Below are 22,492 nucleotides of genomic sequence, written 5' to 3' on the forward strand. Positions count from 1 at the left end.
GTGTTTTCAGTCGTATTCACATGAAATGATTGTGTATTGATCTTGCAGTCGGAACCTCTATGTTGCTCTGGAATAAACAATCGTTACATATTCGTTGTTATTGGAAATTGGTGATTCATTTTATCAAAACTCTTTTAATATCAGATACGTTCTACTTGAACAAACCAATCTCGGGAATGCAACTATACATGCAGGTCATTCAACGTTTACTTGAAATATTGTTTTGGAAAAAAAGAAAAGTTGGAGGTTGAAAACATGTCAAGGATGTATTGGAACAAAGATGTGAACATTCTTTTAGTATTTTTGTGCAAGAATGAGTATAAAGATCAATAAACTAAAAGTTTAAAAACAATATTGCCCAATAAGATTGGCACCAATCCAACATGAGACTATTTATCATGTATTTCAACTCCAAGGCTTTATATTACGTGAATACGGCTGTAACGTGTTGCAGATTTGACAAACTCCGCTCCAAATCTGGTGAATCAAATGCATCTTATTGTAACCAGTTGAATAAAAACGTACCATAGTATACGGATTGTTGCTTTATACATACTTTTGTGAGCTATCTAGTACATCACATCCAGCTATGGCTGAACAAGTACATTTTGACAGTGAAAAGCCAAGTAGTGGTGTTTGCACTTTGTCTAAAAAAACGCAAAAGTTGGTACAGGCAGCATCTGTTATATCAGAAACATTAAAGTCACTCGAAAGTAGTATACTTGCACAGACTGCAAAGTTGACTCCATCGAGGGATGTTGGTCCAAATACACGGTTGCCTGCTGCATATACGCTTGTTCATACAACATCAACTTCAAAAGATTCTGTTGTATCCAAACCAGTAGATTTAGCGCCTGTATTCATTCAGTCACACGAAACACTGTCCTCAGTTTCACCCATGCCATCTGTATCCAATCACCCCGTTTTTGAGACAGTCACAAGCATAAAAGCTGATACTCCAACAACTGTTGCTCCTGCCGAGTCCATCAAAAACAATGTTTTAAACCAGTCGCATGCCGAACCACAAAACGTAGTATCTGACAAATCAGAAGCATCTAAATTACTCAAACCGCCTGTTCATCACACAGCTACGCATAGAGGTGAAAATATCATTTCCATTTTCTCATCTAATGGAAACGAAAAACTTGCATTGGAATCATCCGAACCAATTCAAAAAGTAACCCAGGAAACTACTGAACACATTTCAGAACCCAAGTCTAATTTATTAGAAGAGTCGGTTTGTTCTGCTGCAAAGATGATTGAACTTTTGAATGAAAATCGAGAATTACGCAACTTGATTGACGCATCACAAAAAACAAATGAATCTGGTACTCATCACTCATCACAATCCACCATGGATACGCAGACTCAACCCCTACCTATCAATCAGCCTGTATCACTTGCAAGTCAAACCAAGCATGTTTCTGAAATGGTACCATGGCAGGACATGCAATTTCCTCCTCGTCACAAAGAAGTCAAAGATCTCCAGTTTCGTATTGCCCAACTTGAAAGTCAACTCATTACAGTAAAATCACAACGACAAGATGCCATCCATCAATCCACCATATTGTCATCAAAATGTGATTCTATGCATGCTCACAATCATGAGCTTCAAATGAGAGTATCTAGACAAGCGCTCGAAATGAAATCGCTTTCAGAACAAAATGAAATGCTGAGAAAGGAAAGTCAACGTGCTATTGAACGGGAAAACGCACTAAACGATCAGATTAGTAAACTTGCCAAGAATTTGGATGCTGCACAGAAAAACTGCGAATCTAGTCCAACGCGTAGAGTTCAATCTGAGGTGTTGCCGATTACCGTACCTTTAACATCCACGTTTACTCCAGCACCTGATACTACATCCCCATCAGTTCCAGTTTCAATACAACCGACAGTAGTTTCGCAGCAAAGCACATCAAGCTCTGTTTCAGCAAAAATAAGCATGATGCAACTTATTGATGAGCGCATAAAGTGGACATCTACTACAACTGTAGCATATCGATCTGCAGACGTAGCAGGTCAAACTGGTGGGATTGAACTACTTCGACAGCTTGATACCATCTCGACATCATTTCACACATTTCAACAAATGGTTGAATCCATTTCAACAATTCCAAATGTTCATGTGGTATACCTTTTGATTGCCCAAGTGGTTGAAACCGTGTGGACCATGGCAAAAAGTATTTGCTTTGTATTTGACGAGTCGCTCATGATTGATGGGCGAATTGAGCGAATACGTGGGGAGAGTAGTCAGGTGCGGTTGATAACTGAACGTACAATCCATGACATGACAACCCGATTCAAAACTGAATCAGTTTCCATGCAACACGAAATGGATACTTTAAAGCACCAACTTCAAAATGCACTTAAAGAACGTGATGCACTACAAATGTCTGTTGTAGATTTAAACAGTAGCATGAAATCACTTGTTGCATCGAATACAGAACTTCGGCAAGAAAAACATGCATTGATGAAAGATCAAGCCGAAATGGAAACTGATATAAGAGTAAGAGAAGCAGTGATGAGTACCATTCCATCCTCTTTTCCTGTCCAAGTCCCAGTGCTGGTTAATGTAAACGATACAAAGGCATCGACGGAAAACACTAGTCATCACAACGACTCGGTACAAATACATGAATTAAAATGTAATTTGCAAACACACATCGAGTATCTTGAAAAAACTATTACTGAATGGCAAAGCGAAAACAGCACTTTACAACAATTATTTCAAAAAAGCGAAGCAATGGTCCACTCTAAAAATGCAGAGAATTGCGAGTTGTCCAAACGTATCGTCGATTTCGAAGATGCTATTGAAAATGAGAAGCTCAGAACCAAAAAGCTTGTAGAACTGGTCAAAGTATTGAAAAAAGAAAAAAAGGATATACAGACAAGTCTAAGTATGTCAAGGTCATTTCAAAATGGTAAAAATGGATGTAATCGCTGCAGCGCAGATGAGCAGCCAACACAAGATCCAGTACACCTCGGACGTGTGCTTGAAAACCATATTACATCCATGACCAAAGAACATTCAAAATTGAATGTATCGTCTATCCATGAACAACCCGACATGAATTCTCTGTTGGTCAAAGCATTCACTGATGGTAATGGATCACATGGATTTGAAGCGGAAACACTTTTCAAACTTGTTCGCGATAACGAAACCACTTCGCAGCAATTGACAAGTCTTGGTCAAGCAATCGAAGGTAACACATTTAGCATCACTTGTTAATATACTTTTTCTAGTGATTTGAGCATACCAACACATTTGGTCAACTCAAAGTATTTATATAGCAAGTTGATTAGCAGATTTCTAATTCCCAAGACTATTTAAATGTGTGTCTAGATGTAATTTTGAAATCGCAAACACTCGACAATGAAAACAAGACACTCAAGGAACGCATTCGATCTAAAAAGCTCAAGGCTCAATCTAGAGAGTCTTGTTGGCTTGACAAGATAAAGTCTTTAAAAGGAGATTTGGCTAAAAGTATAGACGACTGTGGTCAATTGGATCGAGTCTTGGCAGATTATGAGAAACAATTCAATAGTATTTTAATATTCACTCGCAATTTAAATGTCGACTATGCAATGGATGATCCTAACGCTGGACACCCCTATCCGTTTGCATCATTGTTTGCACATGTGAGTAGTCTAAACACAGCAGCAACAACACATGCAAGCTTACTGCAACAAAAACTTGTAGAATTGCAGCAGCACATAGATGCCAAAGAAGCACAATTACAGGCACAGATATCGGTATCAGATGCCGTAAGTCACAAGAGTCAAGAACAAACAGGAGAGATTCATGATTTGCAAAAACAAAACGAGTTTAAAGAAAGGGAAGTTCAAAAGTTACGATTAGATATGCAGCAGTGTGAAGAAGCCCGAAAGCAGATTGAAGCTAAATTAAAAAAGGTAGTTTCAGCATATAAATCATTCATGTCTGATCCATGTTCTTCCAAGTAGTAGTAAAATAAACGAGTCATTTTGTCAACGAGTATATTCATGAATGGCAATCTGACAAGTTTAATGAAAAGCTTGAACGACCAAGAATCTTGATATAATCAGACATTCATTTTTCCAAGAATAAAATCATCACGGCCATACAATGGCTTTTTAGGACGCTGCCCGGTACTTCCTTTTCTGATTCTAAACCATTTCATCTAAAAAATAAACATGATCAGTTACAGCAGACGACTGAATGCCTACAAGGTTTATTGTTTACCTTGAGCATTTTCTTAAGAATTGCAGTCTTTTCAGACTGTTTTGGCAGAATATAACCTCTCAGTCTCTTTCCCCCATAACTCGGATACTTTGAACCTCTCATGGCCTGTAGCAAGAATGAAGACTGATGGGTTGAAGTGGATGGAGTTGGAACAGCAGCCAATGACAAAGTGGGTTGTGATAAAAAGGGACTTTTTGCAGCAGGAGCTGTACTAGCCAATCCAATCAAAGATCCATGTAACGGAGAAGATGCCAAACTTCCAGCAGCTGGTAGTCGCAATAATGCTCTATAACCAAACATTGTTGATTTGCTAATCAAAAAATCTGTTTTTCTGACTAAATTTTATATCTGCAATTCACTGTTGCTCACAAAATTCTCATTCCAGTTTCTTGTCAGCAAATCTGTATATCGGCTCATTGCCTCGATTCATTCGAGTTCATCATATATTCAGTTTTATTTCGAAATATTCTGTTGGTAGCGCTTGATCATGCAAGTGGTTTTACTGTCAAGATACATTAACGTACTATTTAAATTCAAGAGTAAGTTCCATACTAATGGGAAGATGTGCATCGGTAACAGTAATGGCTTCACCAGAAGCTACCAAGTCCTTGATTGGTTTTTTCAGGTTGTGTAGAGTAGCTTCACGTAGCATCTTGGGTGCTTGCATAAATAGCGACTTTGAATTGGTGCGCAATGATGGTGCCTTGAGTTGACTGAATCATTCAAAGTATGTCCGTAAACATCAAAGAAATCTAATATCGGCAATGAAATGATTGTTACTTACATTTCCTGTGTATCAAGCAAAACCTCTATCAAATCATCCAGTGTTTTGTCTCCCGAAATAGTCAACTTTAACTGAGCAGATCCGCACACTGGACAATCTTCTTTACGCTGAAGTTCAAAGGTATATGCATAGACGCCATGATCACCAACGTACATCATGTAATTGTTCATGTAGGCTGCACAATTTGTAGCAATCTTGAATGCTTCATTGGCACACGAGGCTATCCAGTTGATTTCAATGAAACATGTTTAAAACAATGATACAACTTTTGGTACAATGTAAACCATACCTGCAACTATGGCATTGGTAGATGCAATTGCTGGAATAATGTTCTTGACAACACCTTGAGTCAGAGTATAAGTGATGCCAGTGATATTGAATTCGCGACCACGCTCGAGGGCAGTATTGAGCAGCCATTGAATATGAGTAGGATCATCTCCGTCAACTTTTGTATCTGTTACAGAAAATAAATGAGCACAAATAGAGTTGACGATCTGGGTCGTAAGTTTAAAATATTCACCTGGAAACTGTTTTGGCCAAGCAACAGTCGAAGCGTATTCGATGCAATGTTCGGGAAGTCTGGGAGTGTTTGAAATAGTACACATTGGAAAAGTAACTGGTTTGGTCTGCATATCTAAAGAGCATTCATAGCATGCAGATATACGAGGAAGAATCACTCTGCTTTGGCCCTTGAATCCTAACCAGCATGCACAGAATGACAAGATCTTGCTTAGTTTAATAGTAAATCCAATGAAATGTGCAAGATTTTCTACCTTCCGTGCCGCCATCGATAATGGGTTTGAGTGTTGTAGGATCGTCTTCATCAAACATGCCTACAATTGTAGCATTCATCCATCGACGAGCTTCGACCGAGTCCAAACCACAAACAATAATGTTGAATTGCGAATAGTACTGTTCATCCTTGTCCTGGATCTTGCCAAAATAACTAAATACAAAATGTTAGATTCAATGCATTGTATATTTGACAAGATAACGACGACTTACGGAGTGACTTGAACTCCAGGGATTCTGTCCATAATGACTTTGGCAGCAGTGGTGGCTTTAGGTTGACCAACATCCTTTTGTCTAAAACAAGTTCAATATCAAGTCCAATAGTAATCCAATTGTACATCTATGACTGATTACCTAAACAAGAATTGACGGTTGAGATTAGATACGTCGATAGTGTCCATATCAATGACATGAATATCTTTGAATCCTGACAATGCCAGATTCTTGAGTAATTCGCAGCCAAGACCTCCAGCACCAATAACCAGAATCTTGCAACTATGCAAAAACTTCTTGACCTATAAAAATAAATGATCGTCAATAGTTTGCTATAGTCTTGCTTGCAAGGATGAACTCGTACTTGAATGTCAGACACATTTGCATTGCTGTCTAGTGGCCGTTCCAAATAAGTGTAGATGCCTTTCCACCGTCTAGTCAGAGTTGGATTAGCAATTTAAACTAAAATAGAAACACTGGCAATGCTCTTACTCGGGCCAGTCTTGACTATCCATGTTAAATTGTTCCAATCTCGAGGTTGAAATCAGATTCCAAATTTCATAAATTATGTTTTTATAAAATCAATTGCTTTATAGAATTATTGTTTTATAGTTAAAGATTACTGTTGCTCATCTCTGCTGCAACCAACTTCAAAATCTCATCCGTCTTTTTTCCTACATTCTGCATACGTTTGGACTCCTGTTGCCAAATTGTACCATGGCGAGGCTCTGCCAAAACACACCTATTCATCACTTCCAACTGCTGCTCTGCTGTTCCATGCGTTAGCTCAAACTTATACCACCATCCCCATGAATCACCAAGATCCGGATTGGTCTTGACCGCGCGGTTAAACCAGTTTCTCGCCTTGTCTAGCTTTCTCTCAGCCCAAAACAGTCGCGCAATCGTTGCCACGACCATTGGATCATTTTCACACTTCTTCAATGCATCCGCTGATCTTGCCTTACGCTGAGGTCTAGCTTCCATCAAGATCGCTTCTGACCATAGTAATCCTGATGTGGGGCAATCTTGAAGAGATTTGGCTAATAGCGCTTTAGCCATTGGTGCATTGCCTGCTCGCACTTCTACTCGGATCGCCTCGCACCAAAACTCGGGCACTTTGGCATTCATAATTCGAGCCTTTTCTAATGTTGCTCTTGCCTTGATGGGTAATCCTGCCTTTTCCTCAAGACGAGATGCCAGTAACCACAACACTACTGATTTAGGAATCCGCTTCAAAGCCTGTGCGTAGTTGTCTCGAGCATTTTCAATGTCTTCAAGATCCTCGTCTAAAATCTGACCCTTGATGACCCACAACTTGCTAAACAACGGAAACTTTTGAATTCCTTGGTTCAATAATTCAATTGCATCTTGAAATCTACCTTGTTGTCGTTCCAAAACAGCCGACTTCATCCACACACGCTCAGTATCTGCTCTCTCACGAGCACTTGCCAACAATACTCGTGCACGATGGTATTCTCCGGTTTCTACTTCCAGCTTGATTGCAGCAAGCCATATCTGCTCAGAATTGGGATTGGCTGCAAATGCATTGGACAAGATAGATTTAGCTGCTTCAATATCTCCTGACAACCATTTCTCTTTGGCACCCATAAGCCACAGTACTTCTGCCTGTGGACAATATCGAACGGCACGTTGCAAAAGCTCTTCAAGAGACTCTCGTGTTCCGTGTGCTTTTTCAAAAAATGCTGCTTGACGCCATACAGATTTCTTGTTGGGAAACACCTTGAGTGCATGCGTATAAATGGCACGAGCCGTTGCATAGGCTGATCGAGAAATACATCCTTCTGCATCATCTATCCATGTTTGCTTGTAGTCATCCTCTTCAATGCCAATGTCAATGGTACATCGAACAATCGATTCAGCAACTCCTACAAACCCATCTCGTTCACATGACTCGGCTTCAGTAAGCCATTGCTCACGCTCTAGATTGGTGCCTACTTCAGTGAGCTTTGACACTGATCGCTCAATCACTTTGTCTACCATGCGAAGATTGCCATTTTGCTCTTCAAGCTTGGCAGCACCAACCCAAATCTCGTGAGAAGTAGGAATGGCTTGACGAGCCTTGTTGAGAACCTTGCGTGCGTTTTCATACGACTCTAAACGTGCTAGTGCAAGCCATAGTTCTACTGAAAGTGGTACACATTCTACAGCACGAGAAAGCAAAATACGAGCATCTTCTGGATCAGCTTCAAGTGACACTGCAGCTTTCCAAATCTTGACAGAATTAGGAATATACTCTAGTGCACGACGAAGAACACGTTTCTGAGCCTTGGGATCCGTTTCCAAATCACACGCACGCAGCCAAATCTTGACGGATTGTGGGATCATACGAGCAGCATTTGCTAGGATAATCTTGGCATTGTCAATGGTATTGAGGCGGGCAGCTTCTAGCCACACATCCTCATTGACAGGACACTCGTCACAACCACGAGAAATGACATCTCTTGCAGCAGATAGCTTACCAGCGTGTTCTTCTAAACGGGCAGCAGCAATCCAACCAGGCGCATGTTTGGGATTGGTGGTAGTAACAGATCTCAGCAGAGTACGAGCTTTTTTGATATCACTAATTTCCGAGTCCGACTTGATAATTACAGAACTCAGATCTGTCAAATAGCCTTTTGGGTCAATCGTAGTTTGGCCAGAAACTGAATCAGATACCTGATCTAGCTTTAGTCCCAACACCTTATCTCTAGCCTGTCCAAATTGAGCAAAATCAGTCCGTCCAGTGTCTGCACCCAAATTGCTCATGACAGAAGCCGCTCCATTGCCGCTCGCATCAATGGATTGAACAAGCTGAGATCTACTTGCAGCACCCAACAATACTGAATCTGGAACAGCAGTGTACCGTTCAGCAAGACCAGACTTTTTTCCAGAAGCTCCTTTTTTTCTGACCATATCTCCCACCTCAGGAATAGCAGCCCATTCATCCTCTGACATGGTAGCCAGCCCTCGTTTCAAATCCACAAACTGCTGTTGAATCTTGGGTCGCTCACGACGATATCGTTCCAACTCCTCTCGCTCACGAGCCTCTCTTCGAGCCTTTCGTCGCTCGTCCATGGTGCGCTCAATCTGCTCGTAAATATGATCTGCTTCTTCATCGTCGGCTTCATAGGGTGCAGTGTTGAATAGACCTCGCTCTTGGTCTGGGTCTTGATATTGCTCAGAAGGATCTACTCCCGATGGACCTTCACCATCATCTTCTCCTCTTTTTCCTGGAATTCTTCTACCTTCAGTTGCAGCCTGAGCTGCTGCCAAAGCAGCTCCATCATCCGGTGCATTTTCTCTAGCAGGACCAATATCTGACCGAGTAGTAAAACTATTGGCACCTCTACCCAACCCAGCAATATAATTAGGAGGAGCAGGCTTGCTCATAAAGTCCGGATCAATAAGTGATTTAAACTGATACATGGATAGCGTATAATACTCTTCAAGGCAATACTTGTCGACTGTAGTAATTGTCGAAATAAATAAAAAACTGTTAATTCGCAGCTGAATCAACTTTTCAAATCGAAACTTGAAATCATAAATTCTATTCTATTTTGTCCTGTTTTACAATCGTATTCACATGAAATGATTGTGTATTGATCTTGCAGTCGGAACCTCTATGTTGCTCTGGAATAACCAATCGCTACATATTCGTTGTTATTGGAAATTGGTGATTCCTTTTATCAAAACTCTTTTAATATCAGATACGTTCTACTTGAACAAACCAATCTCGGGAATGCAACTATACATGCAGGTCATTCAACGTTTACTTGAAATATTGTTTTGGAAAAAAAGAAAAGTTGGAGGTTGAAAACATGTCAAGGATGTATTGGAACAAAGATGTGAACATTCTTTTAGTATTTTTGTGCAAGAATGAGTATAAAGATCAATAAACTAAGAGTTTAAAAACGATATTGCCCAATAAGATTGGCACCAATCCAACATGAGACTATTTATCATGTATCTCAACTCCAAGGCTTCATATTACGTGAATACGACTGTAATTTCAAATAGAAGTAAGACTAGTTGGTTTGTTTATTATATGAAAAAATTGGTAATAGACAAAGTAATACGACCAGCATTCTTTTTCATACCAAAAATAGTACTATCGTGGAGAATGACGATGTACATTGGGCTTGCAGATACGCTCAGTAGAATTGCTGGTTCGTTTGGCAGTCAAAACTGATTCTCTATTGCGTGATCGATCGTTTCTAAAATGCAAAACGATACCTTGACTAGCAAATGCTCGACTAAGCGATGTGGGTTCTAAAGTAGCCAAACGAATGGTTAATAATTGGCTAGTTACGTCAGGGATCATAGATTTATCAATTCATCCAATACTTTACCTAGAGCACCTGGAAAGCTCTTTGAAGAATAGACTTCAAAAACACTAGTTGTAGCCATGGCTACAACAGAAGACACTTGTGTAGACCTAGAGTCAATACATTAGTTAGATGGCTAGCTCCAGCACAAAAATAGGTATGCTAAGCTGCATCATCAAGATTGAGATATACTGATTGGCCGTTTGGTGGCAATTACAGCCATATTCATATAAAATGAAACAGCAAGAATGCCAAAATACATAATAAATAGCCAGTCTTATAAAATGATGAGTCAGTTTACTGGGCAGTAGTGTATCCTTTGACCTCTAGTTTATCAGTATTTCTTTTGGTGATTGACATGAAGACAACTGTTGAATTTCCAAGATTTCCCTCTTGGACTAGAATGTACAAGGTTTAGAATACAAAAGGGTTTGATTGGAACCATTGAAATCCAGTGATTATACAATGTATGGACATGTCAAACGGGGAACATCCCAGTCCAAAACTATAGTTTGTACTATACAATGGACAGTGTGTTTGAATAGAGTTGAATATCTTGCAATGATTGCCTTGGAATATACAATAGTTGAATACTTGTTGCATTTTCTCACTGCAAATTGACTGTACTGCTTGTTTGATGAAAAGGTATTCCATTTTGCATGAATACGGCTGCAAATGGAGATGACTAAACTATGATGCCCGCTGGCACTATCGTATTTGATAGTTCAAAAATAGGGATATAGTTTAAAATATATCTGATGGCTTACATGTTTAGATCCATAACATTACATCGTAGAGTAAACCTTCCAGGTGAACGAATACTCAAATCAGGAAAGACAAAATATACTCCGCCATTATTATCTAGATCCTGTAGCTTTGTGGATTTTACAATGGTGGTGCCTATAATAATATCACAGTATTGATCTGATTCTAATTGGGATGAAGAAGCACCCAAAGTGCTCAACGATAAATGGTTCATGAGCGCACTTCGTCCTTCCATATCGTCTGTAAATCGATAGGGCTGAGCTGCTCGTGGATTTTTAACTGCACTGAAATGCTGAGTTCCATCTTCGGACCAAAGCGATACATGGCACATGAGAGAGGGATGCTGGTCCAAACTAGCAAAAAAACAGAGTTAAAAATAAATAAATATTAAAAGCACAAGAGAAAAATAGCTTACTCGATGGCTGTTCTGACATTGTTTTGATACGTAAATATCTGAACAATTAGCGGTGGATTTCTGCTAGAATCGCCACAATGGCAAAATAACAATGCATGTGTGATCAGTATCTGCAATTTAAAAGGCAAACTCGTCGCAAGAGTTTTAGAGTATACACATCAAACTGAGCATTAATCACAAATAATATTATGCAACCTACAGCAGTCTTCGATCACGTCCATTTGAAAATCCGCACATTCGAGCACGAACGGGTTCCTGTTCAATTACCGCTTCGTATCGAATGGACGAGTCTATTGAATTGTCCGAGTTGGATGATTGAACAAATGCACTCCGCGGATTGCAAATAGTAGAGGACTCGGTATCTAAGCACGGTTCATCCAATAAGCATGGTTTGTTATTCTTGTTTTCGATGGGTGAACTGACTACCATGGTATGATCAGTCATTGATTCTTCCATTGTTGCACAGCAGTCGGAAGCAAGAGCGTTGGTGGCAGAAGTGTTTGGACCAGTCCATGATAATGAATCAGTATAGTCTGAACATTCGGCAGATGAGTGGGTGATAGATTGGATAGATACAGGATGAAACGGTCTTGATGTACTGCTATGAAAAGACGAAGGGGGAGCTGTAGATACAAACGGCCGGTTTTCCAAGTGAAAAGCAGGAGAGGTTTTAGAGTCATTTGTTAAATGCTGGCAGGTATTTGGTACACGTGCTAGTGGAGAATGCAATTGCACCATGCTAGTGTTGCTGCCCCGAGAAGAATTAGCATGAAACTGTCGAAGCATTTCATGTGAATTATACTCCAATGGAAGCTGCTTGATATGATGGCGGTGATTCAGCAGATCAAGCGCTGATGACGGTTTAGGTGGAACGGACAGCTCATGGTTGTATGAGTTTCTGAATAAAGTCATTTTACTGCGAAACTAGTAAGCACGATTCTACAACTTGATGCGGCCAATACTGACGATAGTTTACGATCTCCAAGGGATGCCGACACAGCCGCGTAGTTTTCAGGTGCAATTAAGTATTCCCTATGAAAACAGAGCTGGGGATAAAACTATCAAGATTGAAAGGTTTTGGCTTGTGACTGCTTCGGCCGAAAGTGACCGTAGTTTGAAGCTAAAGACGAGCCTGAAATGCGTGATATTGCTATTTGAGCCGCAAACAAGATAGTGTAATTATACGAGTTTTGTGAGCGGTTTTGAAAATATCCAAAATAACAAGACAAGTAAACGAATGAATTAAATAGAGCAAAGGGGTCTTGGAGATGGAATAGATTAGAGAAATGACGGTAGAAAATAGTGCTCAAAATGTGATAATTGGAAAATAAAGCATCACTCCAATTCCAGAAGTGGGTTTCAGAGACTTTAGTACTAGTATTCAGAAAAATGGGAAGGAATGGATTAGGGTTTACACACATGCCGTAGCAAAAGCCTACCTTTTAAAGAGCTTGACAAGGGACGCTATGCAGATGAAAAAGGAAAATATCCTTGCGATTCAATGGATCAACTCGAATGATAAACCCAAAATACAATTTTCTAATCAAAAAGTAGGATCGATAGTAGAGATGTGTGCAAGCTTGCAGCAGTCTGGCGTTGAAGTGTCGAATCTGATCCAGAGTACGGCCGGCTAAATGCCCAGGTAAAAACGATTAAAGGTTGCTATCAGCAGGGGTTCGAGGATTTGGTACGTTCAAATCAAGGCAGCTAAATTACGGCAAGGTATGGGAATAATGAAATAAATGCTATTCTTTGGGAAATGGCAATATGGCAGAGATGGACCACAGTAAGGACAAGAAAAGCATCAACTTGCAACAAGGTATGACAAATTGTACGCGGTCGTTTGGGTTGGTTTTCAAAAAAATCCGAGTTCAAACTTCCAAGTTATAAATAGGCCTTTGTATTTATACGCAGCACGGGTAGTCTTTGATAAAAAGTGTGGCTTAAATGGGTTGATCAATAATGAAAGCAATTCCCACAAAAGGAACAAAAGTGGTGTAGAATACAACGAAAAAATGGCTGAGCAAAAAGCTTGATAGGGAGGAAATGCTGAGTTTAAATGGGTTTGTTGTGAAAACCCTGACCATATTCTAACTGGCACTGCATGACTACATCCGCAAGCACAGAGGTTAAACACAAGACTGCCTAAACAGCACTGTTTGAATGGTAATCTTAGCCACCTCCACTACTAATCAAAGACAAACTCCACAATTGGAAGCCACGATCAATTGAAACTTTGTATTGAAATGGTCCTTGGTACAAACAAGTCCATCCGCTCAATCAGTATTCAAGTCATTTGTTTTGTCAAGATAGTCAAAACCACTCGGGTGACGCTCAAGCATTGGCTATTCTAGCCATGTGTGCTGCCGGAAAGGCTCAGTCCGGAGATACAATCTTTTGAATATCAATTTCAAACTCTATCTGTTTGCCGCTAAATAATCCACCAGATCAATGTTGATCACTGACTCAAGCAAGTACTTGTGGATTAGATGTAATGATAGAGTATACGCTTTGAACTCAAGCATCAATACTCCACTACATGGGCTAGCTTGACAACTGGGAATTATACATGACCCATGCTACAATAACCCTAACCCTGATCCTATTGCCAACAGCAAAAGAATTGGACATTATACTCGAGTATAATGCCCAGACCATATCCACAAGTTTCATACAACTTGCTTGAAAAATGTCTTGGTCAAGCATACAGTTTAGACTGATGCCAGGACGTGACATGATCACCCTATGCCAGCTAGTCAAGCATTCCTAAACTTGAATGGATAATTTACTTTTACCAATCCTGGACACGTCATCCGTCCTAAATCATGTCCTTATGGAAACCGCACGAGCTTACCAAGCAATCATCCGAATCAACAACAGCACAGGCGGACTAAACAACTGACTTGCATTGGAGGAATGCCACCAGTGGAACCAAGATGTTGGATGCAGCACTACATCATGATTGCAAACAACCATGCAATACAAACTGAGAAACACTGCACCCCCTTGTTGATATGAAATACAAACAAAATTGGGTTCATGCATCCAGAATAAAACATCCAAGATAAGGATCATGATTGAACAGGTGAGAAATTAAGCTTGGATCAAAAAATTGAGCCAGTGAATTAGAATAGCAGATACATATAAGCTTTTTTAAAGCATGCTCAACCCCAATGGATAACACATGGCTAGAGAAAAGGATATTTCTCAAGTGTAGTTGACAAGAATGAATTGACATATAGCTGATATGTCCACCATCTACAATGCACAATGTGAACCCTTGTGAATTGATCAGGTGCTTCAGGCTATTTTTCCATTAAACGATAGTATTACAGCAACTGAAAAGCAGGTAGTACATGATAGTCCAAAGCAAATCCACTGAATCAAAAGACTTGATAATATATACAAATGCTTTGGCTGGATTGGTCATCCAAAAATAGTATCAAAATACCCATGCTGAGCCAGTGCATATGCGAATTAGATATGCAAATGAATGGACATGGCGGATCCTTCCGATTGGATACGCCTCAAACGGCACATTATGCCGACCGTTCTCCAGCCATGAAACTGCAGTCCATTACTCTCCTGGCTATCAATTATGGTAACCTTGCAATTCACTATTCTAGATTGCCGATCAAGCCTTATTGATGACCAGTTTAATTATCTCCTATTCTACATGCAACAGCCAATCTCCTGCAATGCTTAGCCCAACTGCCAATTGGCAAAAAATCATCAGTTTTATGAATCTGTCTAGACAACAGACTCGATAAGACTGCTTGGAAGTCTAGATGTTTTTAGCAGGCTGAGTAATTAAACCTGTTTTTCAGTGATTTCCCCATTAAGCCGACACGGCATTATACAAAGCGATGCTATAGCCAGACTGGCATAGCATCGTTTGAGCATCCAATTACACCATCAATTATTGATACAAGAATATAATAAAATAAGAAACGCTATTCAATTACTTACTAATAGAACGTGCTGGGTCGGGAAATACAAGTTGTTAACGAGGAAAACCAGAATACGGCTGCAGATTGGAAGAATATGGAGCACGAGAAAGCGGGCACATGCTATTGAACGCAGCTTATAAATGTTCAACTTGGCCAAATCCTGTCAACTTTTATTTTTTACGGTAAATATGCATACTAGGGACCACATGCCAACAATGCTCAAATTTGACCAGCATCCTACTCTTATTCGTCTAAACCCCAACTACATGTTTTTTAAAGGAATTATATTTTAATATACTTGATAGACCGAGGCTAATTGTGTAGGAATCGCGTGGCCTACCAAAGTTTTATGACACTCTAGATTCCACAAATCATTCATTTGTATTACATATCACAGCAGTCCCGTCATGCTCACTTGTACTACCACGAAAACCCAATAAAAACTTGAATCATAATTGAATCTGTACACCAAAAAACTGCTTTGAATCCGGCCCAAAACCCGTACTCATGCCAATACTGTACATTATATCCTTGAACCTTCCATCAAACCTCAACGCTACTCCCTATGCATCACATTTGTACACATGTGTCAGTATAAAGAAACTATATTAGTAATATTCTCACCAACGCATGTCTTGAATGGTGATGTCTACTCTGTACATGACCATCAAGCAAAAATGTTGAAAATCAACCCATTACCTCTTCAAGACTCAATCGGGCTTTGAGAACTTGATTTCGCCCAACCGGTGCATATTCTATTCCCACACTCACATCTGCATTAAAACTATACATGTTGAAGCTGTATCTTGTAGCCATTTGCATATCCTTGAGTACTGTAGTAGAATATGCCGAGTTTAGATGGCCCATGATAGGATTGGCTACAAGAGTTAGTATGGATTCCACACCTTCTTGATATTGCTTCTTGTATCGCGCTCCAAGCGAAACTAGATGGATAAATGTGACTAGATTAACATGTGTATCTAAAAACGCAATACAATAAACTTTTGAATACTTGCATCCACCACTGTTTTCCTTGGCGGTATAGTACACCTCTGTCCCCATATCCCAGTTTGTAGACATTTGACCAAGAATGTTTCCACCAATAATAGAGCTGTCTGAATTGGCACTAAGTTCCGCACAAATCTTTGGACCATTATACACAAGCTGGGCATTGATCTATTAATCACATTGATAAAATAATATGTAAGATTCAAAAAACAATAACGACCACTGCATATCAATGACTTGCATTAAAATCGTCTTTTTCCAAATCGCTTTTCCATTTGAATTCACTAAGCGTAGATGCAGTCAAGAGAATCTGTGGACTCAATAGTTGACTATACAATCCTTCCAAATGCAAATCCTCAAACAAACGTCCAAACAAAATGTATGAGTTTGAGTTTGAAACAGGAGTACTAATCGATTCATTATTTGCTAGATTATTCAAACAAGTTTAATTAGAAAACAGGATGGATTCAATCAAATGATGACATTTATGATTTCAAATAACAGAATTGATCAAGCTGAAATCATAATCCTTGTACTGACCTTTGTCTGTTTCGATAGTTTTATGCATGAATGGAAAGTACGATTTGGGTGACGGTACAATAGTGGAATAATACTCGTGAACTGGTAGCACAGGCAGATCTACTGGCACTGATGTATACATGAATGCAGCTGAACGACCTTCTGGAATGCTAATACAGTAAGCACTCTTGAATACAGGAGATATCCGCTTTCCAAGAGCAAAGTTGAGTCCGATTGGAATGGGAAAGACCAAGATTCCTATACAATATAGCAGACCATCAGAATCAACCATGTTATCAACTTTTTAAAATTCAAACGATAACACACTATTAGGTCCAGCATCAAGATTTGTATAGTATTTGTCTTCATTCCAACCAATAGTTTGGTAATATTTGCGTAGTCCATATTCCATAAAATCAATCATTTTGGGTAGGTTCAAGTAGAATGAATTCTTGGATTTATAAATTGTAATCCAGAGTTTTATATTGAAAGACGAGACTTTGCATTATAATTCAATCTAATAGTTCGATTATTCATTTTAATCCTTTAAAGCCGAGTTGAAAATCAATAGTTTAACAACTAAAATAAATGAAACTAGAAAACTCTAGCCGAGTGCATGGTTTTGTAAAGTCATTCAAGCCAAATGTTGATAAAGAAACCTTTTCCCAAAATAAATACAATTATGTCGTTTGAAGAATCTGCTCTTGTTACCAAACTGCAGCACCTCAACAGCACTCAGCAGAGCATTCAGGTTACTTCCCAATGTATGTACAACTAATCTGCTGATATGAACAAACAGAATCCCATCACTTCAGCCAGTATTGACTTGTGCAAATCATACTACCATAATTCAAAATGCTCGCTTGCATCCCATTCAACTGGATTCGGCTTAAGGGACTACCTTGTCTGGTGTTGCATAACTTATTGGCATAGATACATCATCTGTGTTGACCAACCTTGACATCTACTTGATGGTCTGCTCCATAAATAAATTGCAATGGTCAATATTAATCGGATGATTTTTCAATTACAGGGATGATTTTCCATCGAAAGCATGCAAAAGCTTGTGTTGCCATATGGGCCCAAGAACTGGCAAAAGGTAATTTTACATACAATGGATTATTGACAGTCAATTTGTTGTACTATTCGGTTGTGCTGTATTCTGTCATGTCCCTGAAGAGCCGAACTTTATGACTCGTGTCTTCAGTTGCATCGGTTGAATCGACTGTTGTTGGCAGCATGCATCTAGACACCATCTTAACTTTTGAAATATCTGAAATGTTATTGATTTTAACTAGCAAATCCATCCAAGCGTCTTGGATTTCTCTATCTTGCAAGCGATGTCATTCAAAACTCGAAAAAAAAGGGAGAAGACTATGCTAACGAGTTTGGCGAAATTATACCTGCAATATTTGCTACAACCCTATGGTACGTTGCAATAGATTTATTTGGGGTTTGTATCCAACTGATCTGTATAAACCCTGATTTATGCTGCTAGCATTATCATGACCTATTTCACCAACTTATACTATTTTTGTGTTGATTCATGTTGACCAATTCAAACTTTAGTCATTTGGATCCAGAAACCAAGGGAAAAGTTAAACGGGTTGTAGATGTTTGGAGAGAACGCACCGTCTACACTGACGAGTTTTTAAATCTCCTGCTAAAGAATAGCAATATCTCTAGTATGTATTGCTATGATACTAATTATACACTATTCTAGCAAGTCCCATCTAACCCTGTCATGGTGTTATTTTTTGATTTTAAATAGACTCGAAACCGCCCTCTAATACATCTGGTGCATCATCTTTACACAAGCAGCAAGCGACTATGCCTTTAGAAGTACGTTGCAAGTATCCTTGGTTAAATTTTTTTAAAAAAGAACAAGACCAATCTATTTGTGCTTGTGTTTGCTGACATGTACTTTATTTTAAACAACTCAGTTACATGGTATATCCAGTAAGCTTCAGCAAATTAAAAATGGCGAAGCTTTGAAAATTGCGTCCATCACTAGCATGAATGGTTTAAAATCATCCGTATTTAATCCATCCGAAAACGGTAAGCTTTCTACAGGTTTACTTGATACTATAGACTGCACCCATTATTGAACCCCTGTGTATTTAAATGGCTTATTTTTATAAATATTTGATATATTAACTTTGCCATGTCTGATTTTTTAGAAATTTCTGTCAAAGAAATTGCTAATGCTAAAAAGGTTGTCAAGGTGCATTTGGAAATGCTGACATCAGAAATCGACATTCGCAAACAGCTAATAGCCGAACTCAATGCATTAACTAATCGTCAAAACTCTGCGATTAAAGAGCTTTGTCATCAGCAAGAGGTAGTGCTCTTATTTTCAACTGTCTATGCATACGTTTATCGTAATGATTTGGCTGATAATGTACTCATTCAAACTACAATTCATGTCTTGTTTTTTCCAATACTGGAATCTTATGATTTTTAAACTAGATGACATTTGAGAAACTTGGACAGCTCGAGTCGCACTCTGCTTTCTTAGCTTCAGCAACGACAGGATCAAACTCAACGGTTGGAAACTTGTCTGTCATGCCTACTCCAGTAGACTCTCCGCCATCATTTGACGCACCCAACGCACCTACAAGCGGAGCTGATGACGACACGCTCAACTCTTTAAATATAGTTCGTTTTTCAGAGCTGTCTAGTCTTCCCCCACTTGTTGATAGCAATGCAATATCACTTGGAAGTATATCGTTTGGAGGAATACATCAAGCAACATTGGATCGGATTTCAATGAATTGGCCAGAAGATACAACACTTGGGTTTGATTTTTCATAAATAAATTGCTTTTTATTGCATCAGTTTACGACCTTGGTGTATTATTTTAAAAGGATGTCGTATATGGAGAATATTAAATGAATTGAACGGTTGTAAATAAAAACCATGTGTAGCGTAGTTCAACGATCAACAGTATACTCTGCAACGGGTTGTTTTTTCTCGGTGATTACTCATGACTCGTACACATGCAAAGATAAATTGTTTATAAAACGAGCATGTATTTAAAAAAAATGGGAATGAAGGAATCTGTTTGGATTCAATTGCACCACAAAGCAAACACTCCGATAAAAATGGCTGCAATCAGTGTTGTGGATTCATACATGTTTTTGGAGTTGGACACGGCGCTACTGGCCACTGCACCTGCATTGACAATACCATAAATACCCGAAGCGGATACATATGCTTTGATGGATCCATCAGGGTTTACGATGGTGGATAAGGGTAACCACGATCCACCCGCAGCAGTACTCGAAGTAGAATAAACTCTATTCACATTACAAAAATCAGTCAACCCATCATCATATAATGTCTTGACAATTATTCAATACTTACGCCCAAACAAATCCAACTTCAGTTCGACTCGTCAATGCTAGAGTAACGGGATTCGTTTGTGTTGTTCCGATAATGTACGCAGCGTCAATCGTCACAGAGGGTCGAGCAAGTAACAGGATTGTGTTGACATTGATGGTCAAATCATACGCGGAAGTAATTGTTACATTCAAGGCACCAAAAGAAAATGTCTTGGATGTCCATGTAGAAATAAACTGCATGTCGGTTCCAAGAGATCCAGGAAGAGTCGTGGCTACCGTGTTGTTCAACGCACCAAATATGTATATACCACTACCTGGAAGTGTCGTAGTGATACGAAACGGGTTAACAGTATTGTCGTTCCAAGCTGTTGCACCAATAAAAACAGTGTTTCCTGTCAGCTTGTCGTAAGCAAAAACGCCCACATCTGCTCGCGATTGAAAAGGCATGTTGGTAGCCATACCCTGTAGTTGTGGGGTACGTAAACTTGTTTTGCATGCTACGTTTTGTACAATTTGAATAGCAGAAAGTACTGTGCCCACAGTGGATATCGACCCAGTGAAAGTGATGGGAGTAAACCCAGGTGGAAACAAGACATCACTTCCAAGATTTATCCAACCTGAAGCATTCACCAATGTCGCGCAGTTGGATGTGATTGAAAAATCACCTAATGCTGTAGTCTGACCAGCCGTCACGTTGAGCGAGGTACACAATGGACGTATCGGTGAGTTTGCAATATACGGTCCAAATGGCAGTTGCAAGTTTGGAGTCACTCCCGATTTGCCAAGAGTGATGTGATCACCACAGTATCCGTATCCGATCGAGTAGGGTGCTGGAGGAATTGTTGTAAAATCTGGATTATCCAGCACAGATAATGTCAGTTGTTGGGTCATTAGCACACCCCCAATGGTTCCAGTAATATTGAACGTTGTTGATGATCCTGAAGGAAGCGAGAGAGGGTTCCATCTTACCGCATTAATAACGATCGCACCCTGACCATTGTTTTTATTGGGTAGATTCAATACAACCATCAGCATGAATATGTATGAAATGCAACGTGTATTCAAAGGCAACTTACCTGAGTTATATTTGCAGGAAAACTTGGAAAAAGAGTCCAACCTTGACCACCGCAACTGTTGTCAGGACAGTACCATTCCCACTGACCCATATTTGGAATGGCAGGAAGATTCCATACAGCATCCCATGTACTGATATTGTGCGGCTCTACAGTATTAATATAACGGCTTCCAAGAACAATTGGAATGGTGGTTTTTGCCACGAGTGTAGCTGGACTGGTGATGGATCTAGGCGCGAAAGCAGCTTGTACAACAAAGCTCATTGATGCACTTAGCGAGTTTCCCAGTCTATTATCGACTGTAAACGGTACAGAAATGGTTTTTGAAGCACCAATTGAACCCAGAGGAGTAGGCAAAAACATGACATTTTTGTTGTCAATATCCAGCTGTGTAAAGTCACAATTTGAAGTCGGATTAGATACAATCCACGATCCAACAGTTTTATCTAGGATATGGTAACAAAAAAATTGTTTTGGGTAGGGACCTATAGATGCAGCAGTCAACATTGTTGGTGTGATTTGTAAAGGAGATGCATCTGATGCAAGCTGATTTGTAGCCACGCTTGCCATTGACACGACAGTTGGGTTTGCTATTGCCATGATGAGTTGAACCGAAGAAGATCCACCGTTTGTTTCTGTACATGAAACCGTAAGACTTCCTGTAGAAACACCTGCAGAAGCAGCAACCGAGACTGTTGTTGAATCGACTATAGTCACGCTAGGCAAACCTGAAGATGCCAAGGAACACGTTATTGCTCCAGGTGGAGTACAACCTCCACGAGTAGTGTATATCACTGGCACATTCATTGTCGAAGAAGGAGGAGCAACTACAATTGGTATTGCAATAATAGTAGGTGAAGGACATGTAGCACCAGCTATAAATGGAATACATGTGTGATGAGCAGTTGCTTTTCAATTTCAACACTAGGTGTTTAAAGAATAGGTCGCGTCAAGTATCAACCATTCAAATGATGACATGCAGAATACATGACAGTCTAACCAGAAACGTACCTGCAAACAAGGGACTTGTCAACACTAACAACAGCACACGAATGAGTGCCAACATTACCATTTGAGCGTAC

At 39.6% G+C, this 22,492-nt stretch overlaps 8 protein-coding genes across 8 annotated transcripts; 2 read left to right on the forward strand and 6 right to left on the reverse strand.

Annotated features, from left to right (window-relative positions):
• Nucleotides 1-589: 589 nt before the first annotated feature.
• On the forward strand, nucleotides 590-3,979 carry BATDEDRAFT_87943 (uncharacterized protein; the record flags this gene model as incomplete). Its single annotated transcript, XM_006678562.1, has 2 exons — nucleotides 590-3,203; nucleotides 3,344-3,979. The coding sequence occupies 2 exons, from the start codon at nucleotides 590-592 to the stop codon at nucleotides 3,961-3,963; spliced, it is 3,234 nt and encodes a 1,077-aa protein (XP_006678625.1). The 3' UTR covers nucleotides 3,964-3,979.
• An 82-nt stretch (nucleotides 3,980-4,061) lies between these two features.
• On the reverse strand, nucleotides 4,062-4,522 carry BATDEDRAFT_24315 (uncharacterized protein; the record flags this gene model as incomplete). The annotated part of the gene is made up of 2 exons (XM_006678343.1): nucleotides 4,062-4,160; nucleotides 4,223-4,522. 2 exons carry the CDS (start codon nucleotides 4,520-4,522, stop codon nucleotides 4,062-4,064), a joined length of 399 nt encoding a protein of 132 aa, XP_006678406.1.
• A 137-nt stretch (nucleotides 4,523-4,659) lies between these two features.
• BATDEDRAFT_19393 (NEDD8-activating protein UBA3) lies at nucleotides 4,660-6,537 on the reverse strand. Its single transcript, XM_006678313.1, has 9 exons — nucleotides 6,504-6,537; nucleotides 6,376-6,445; nucleotides 6,153-6,313; nucleotides 6,012-6,092; nucleotides 5,780-5,952; nucleotides 5,527-5,703; nucleotides 5,296-5,460; nucleotides 5,007-5,226; nucleotides 4,660-4,935 (listed from the first exon to the last, which is right to left on the reverse strand). Exons 1-9 carry the CDS (start codon nucleotides 6,524-6,526, stop codon nucleotides 4,746-4,748), a joined length of 1,260 nt encoding a protein of 419 aa, XP_006678376.1. The 5' UTR covers nucleotides 6,527-6,537; the 3' UTR covers nucleotides 4,660-4,745.
• Nucleotides 6,538-6,623: 86 nt separating this feature from the next.
• BATDEDRAFT_29905 (U4/U6-U5 snRNP complex subunit PRP6) lies at nucleotides 6,624-9,401 on the reverse strand (the record flags this gene model as incomplete). Its single annotated transcript, XM_006678480.1, has 1 exon — nucleotides 6,624-9,401. The coding sequence occupies one exon, from the start codon at nucleotides 9,399-9,401 to the stop codon at nucleotides 6,624-6,626; it is 2,778 nt and encodes a 925-aa protein (XP_006678543.1).
• Nucleotides 9,402-10,119: 718 nt separating this feature from the next.
• Nucleotides 10,120-12,428, reverse strand: BATDEDRAFT_88279 (uncharacterized protein; the record flags this gene model as incomplete). The annotated part of the gene is made up of 6 exons (XM_006678661.1): nucleotides 10,120-10,280; nucleotides 10,361-10,446; nucleotides 10,638-10,734; nucleotides 11,126-11,454; nucleotides 11,517-11,579; nucleotides 11,716-12,428. The coding sequence occupies 6 exons, from the start codon at nucleotides 12,426-12,428 to the stop codon at nucleotides 10,120-10,122; spliced, it is 1,449 nt and encodes a 482-aa protein (XP_006678724.1).
• Nucleotides 12,429-15,915: 3,487 nt separating this feature from the next.
• On the reverse strand, nucleotides 15,916-17,417 carry BATDEDRAFT_24319 (uncharacterized protein; the record flags this gene model as incomplete). Its single annotated transcript, XM_006678344.1, has 6 exons — nucleotides 15,916-16,029; nucleotides 16,166-16,516; nucleotides 16,626-16,642; nucleotides 16,712-16,900; nucleotides 17,015-17,251; nucleotides 17,321-17,417. 6 exons carry the CDS (start codon nucleotides 17,415-17,417, stop codon nucleotides 15,916-15,918), a joined length of 1,005 nt encoding a protein of 334 aa, XP_006678407.1.
• Nucleotides 17,418-17,675: 258 nt separating this feature from the next.
• On the forward strand, nucleotides 17,676-19,829 carry BATDEDRAFT_34927 (uncharacterized protein; the record flags this gene model as incomplete). Its single annotated transcript, XM_006678501.1, has 8 exons — nucleotides 17,676-17,757; nucleotides 18,027-18,092; nucleotides 18,292-18,421; nucleotides 18,563-18,678; nucleotides 18,765-18,835; nucleotides 18,937-19,051; nucleotides 19,174-19,334; nucleotides 19,463-19,829. 8 exons carry the CDS (start codon nucleotides 17,676-17,678, stop codon nucleotides 19,805-19,807), a joined length of 1,086 nt encoding a protein of 361 aa, XP_006678564.1. The 3' UTR covers nucleotides 19,808-19,829.
• Nucleotides 19,830-20,063: 234 nt separating this feature from the next.
• On the reverse strand, nucleotides 20,064-22,482 carry BATDEDRAFT_24321 (uncharacterized protein; the record flags this gene model as incomplete). Its single annotated transcript, XM_006678345.1, has 4 exons — nucleotides 20,064-20,292; nucleotides 20,360-21,327; nucleotides 21,414-22,285; nucleotides 22,422-22,482. The coding sequence occupies 4 exons, from the start codon at nucleotides 22,480-22,482 to the stop codon at nucleotides 20,064-20,066; spliced, it is 2,130 nt and encodes a 709-aa protein (XP_006678408.1).
• Nucleotides 22,483-22,492: the final 10 nt, after the last annotated feature.

Source organism: Batrachochytrium dendrobatidis, assembly GCF_000203795.2.
Source record: "Batrachochytrium dendrobatidis JAM81 unplaced genomic scaffold BATDEscaffold_5, whole genome shotgun sequence".
NCBI classification, from domain to species: Eukaryota; Fungi; Chytridiomycota; class Chytridiomycetes; order Rhizophydiales; genus Batrachochytrium; species Batrachochytrium dendrobatidis.

What these genes read in the sequence shown, in the direction of transcription:
- BATDEDRAFT_19393 (XM_006678313.1), bottom strand. Translation starts at nt 6,526, where the DNA reads ATGGATAGTCAAGACTGGCCCGA. An exon ending in TATCGATGGCGGCACGGAAG is followed by an intron (nt 5,704 to 5,779) that starts GTAGAAAATCTT and finishes CATGCTGGTTAG; the next exon opens with GATTCAAGGGCCAAAGCAGA. An exon ending in TTGGCCAAAACAGTTTCCAG is followed by an intron (nt 5,461 to 5,526) that starts GTGAATATTTTA and finishes TTTCTGTAACAG; the next exon opens with ATACAAAAGTTGACGGAGAT.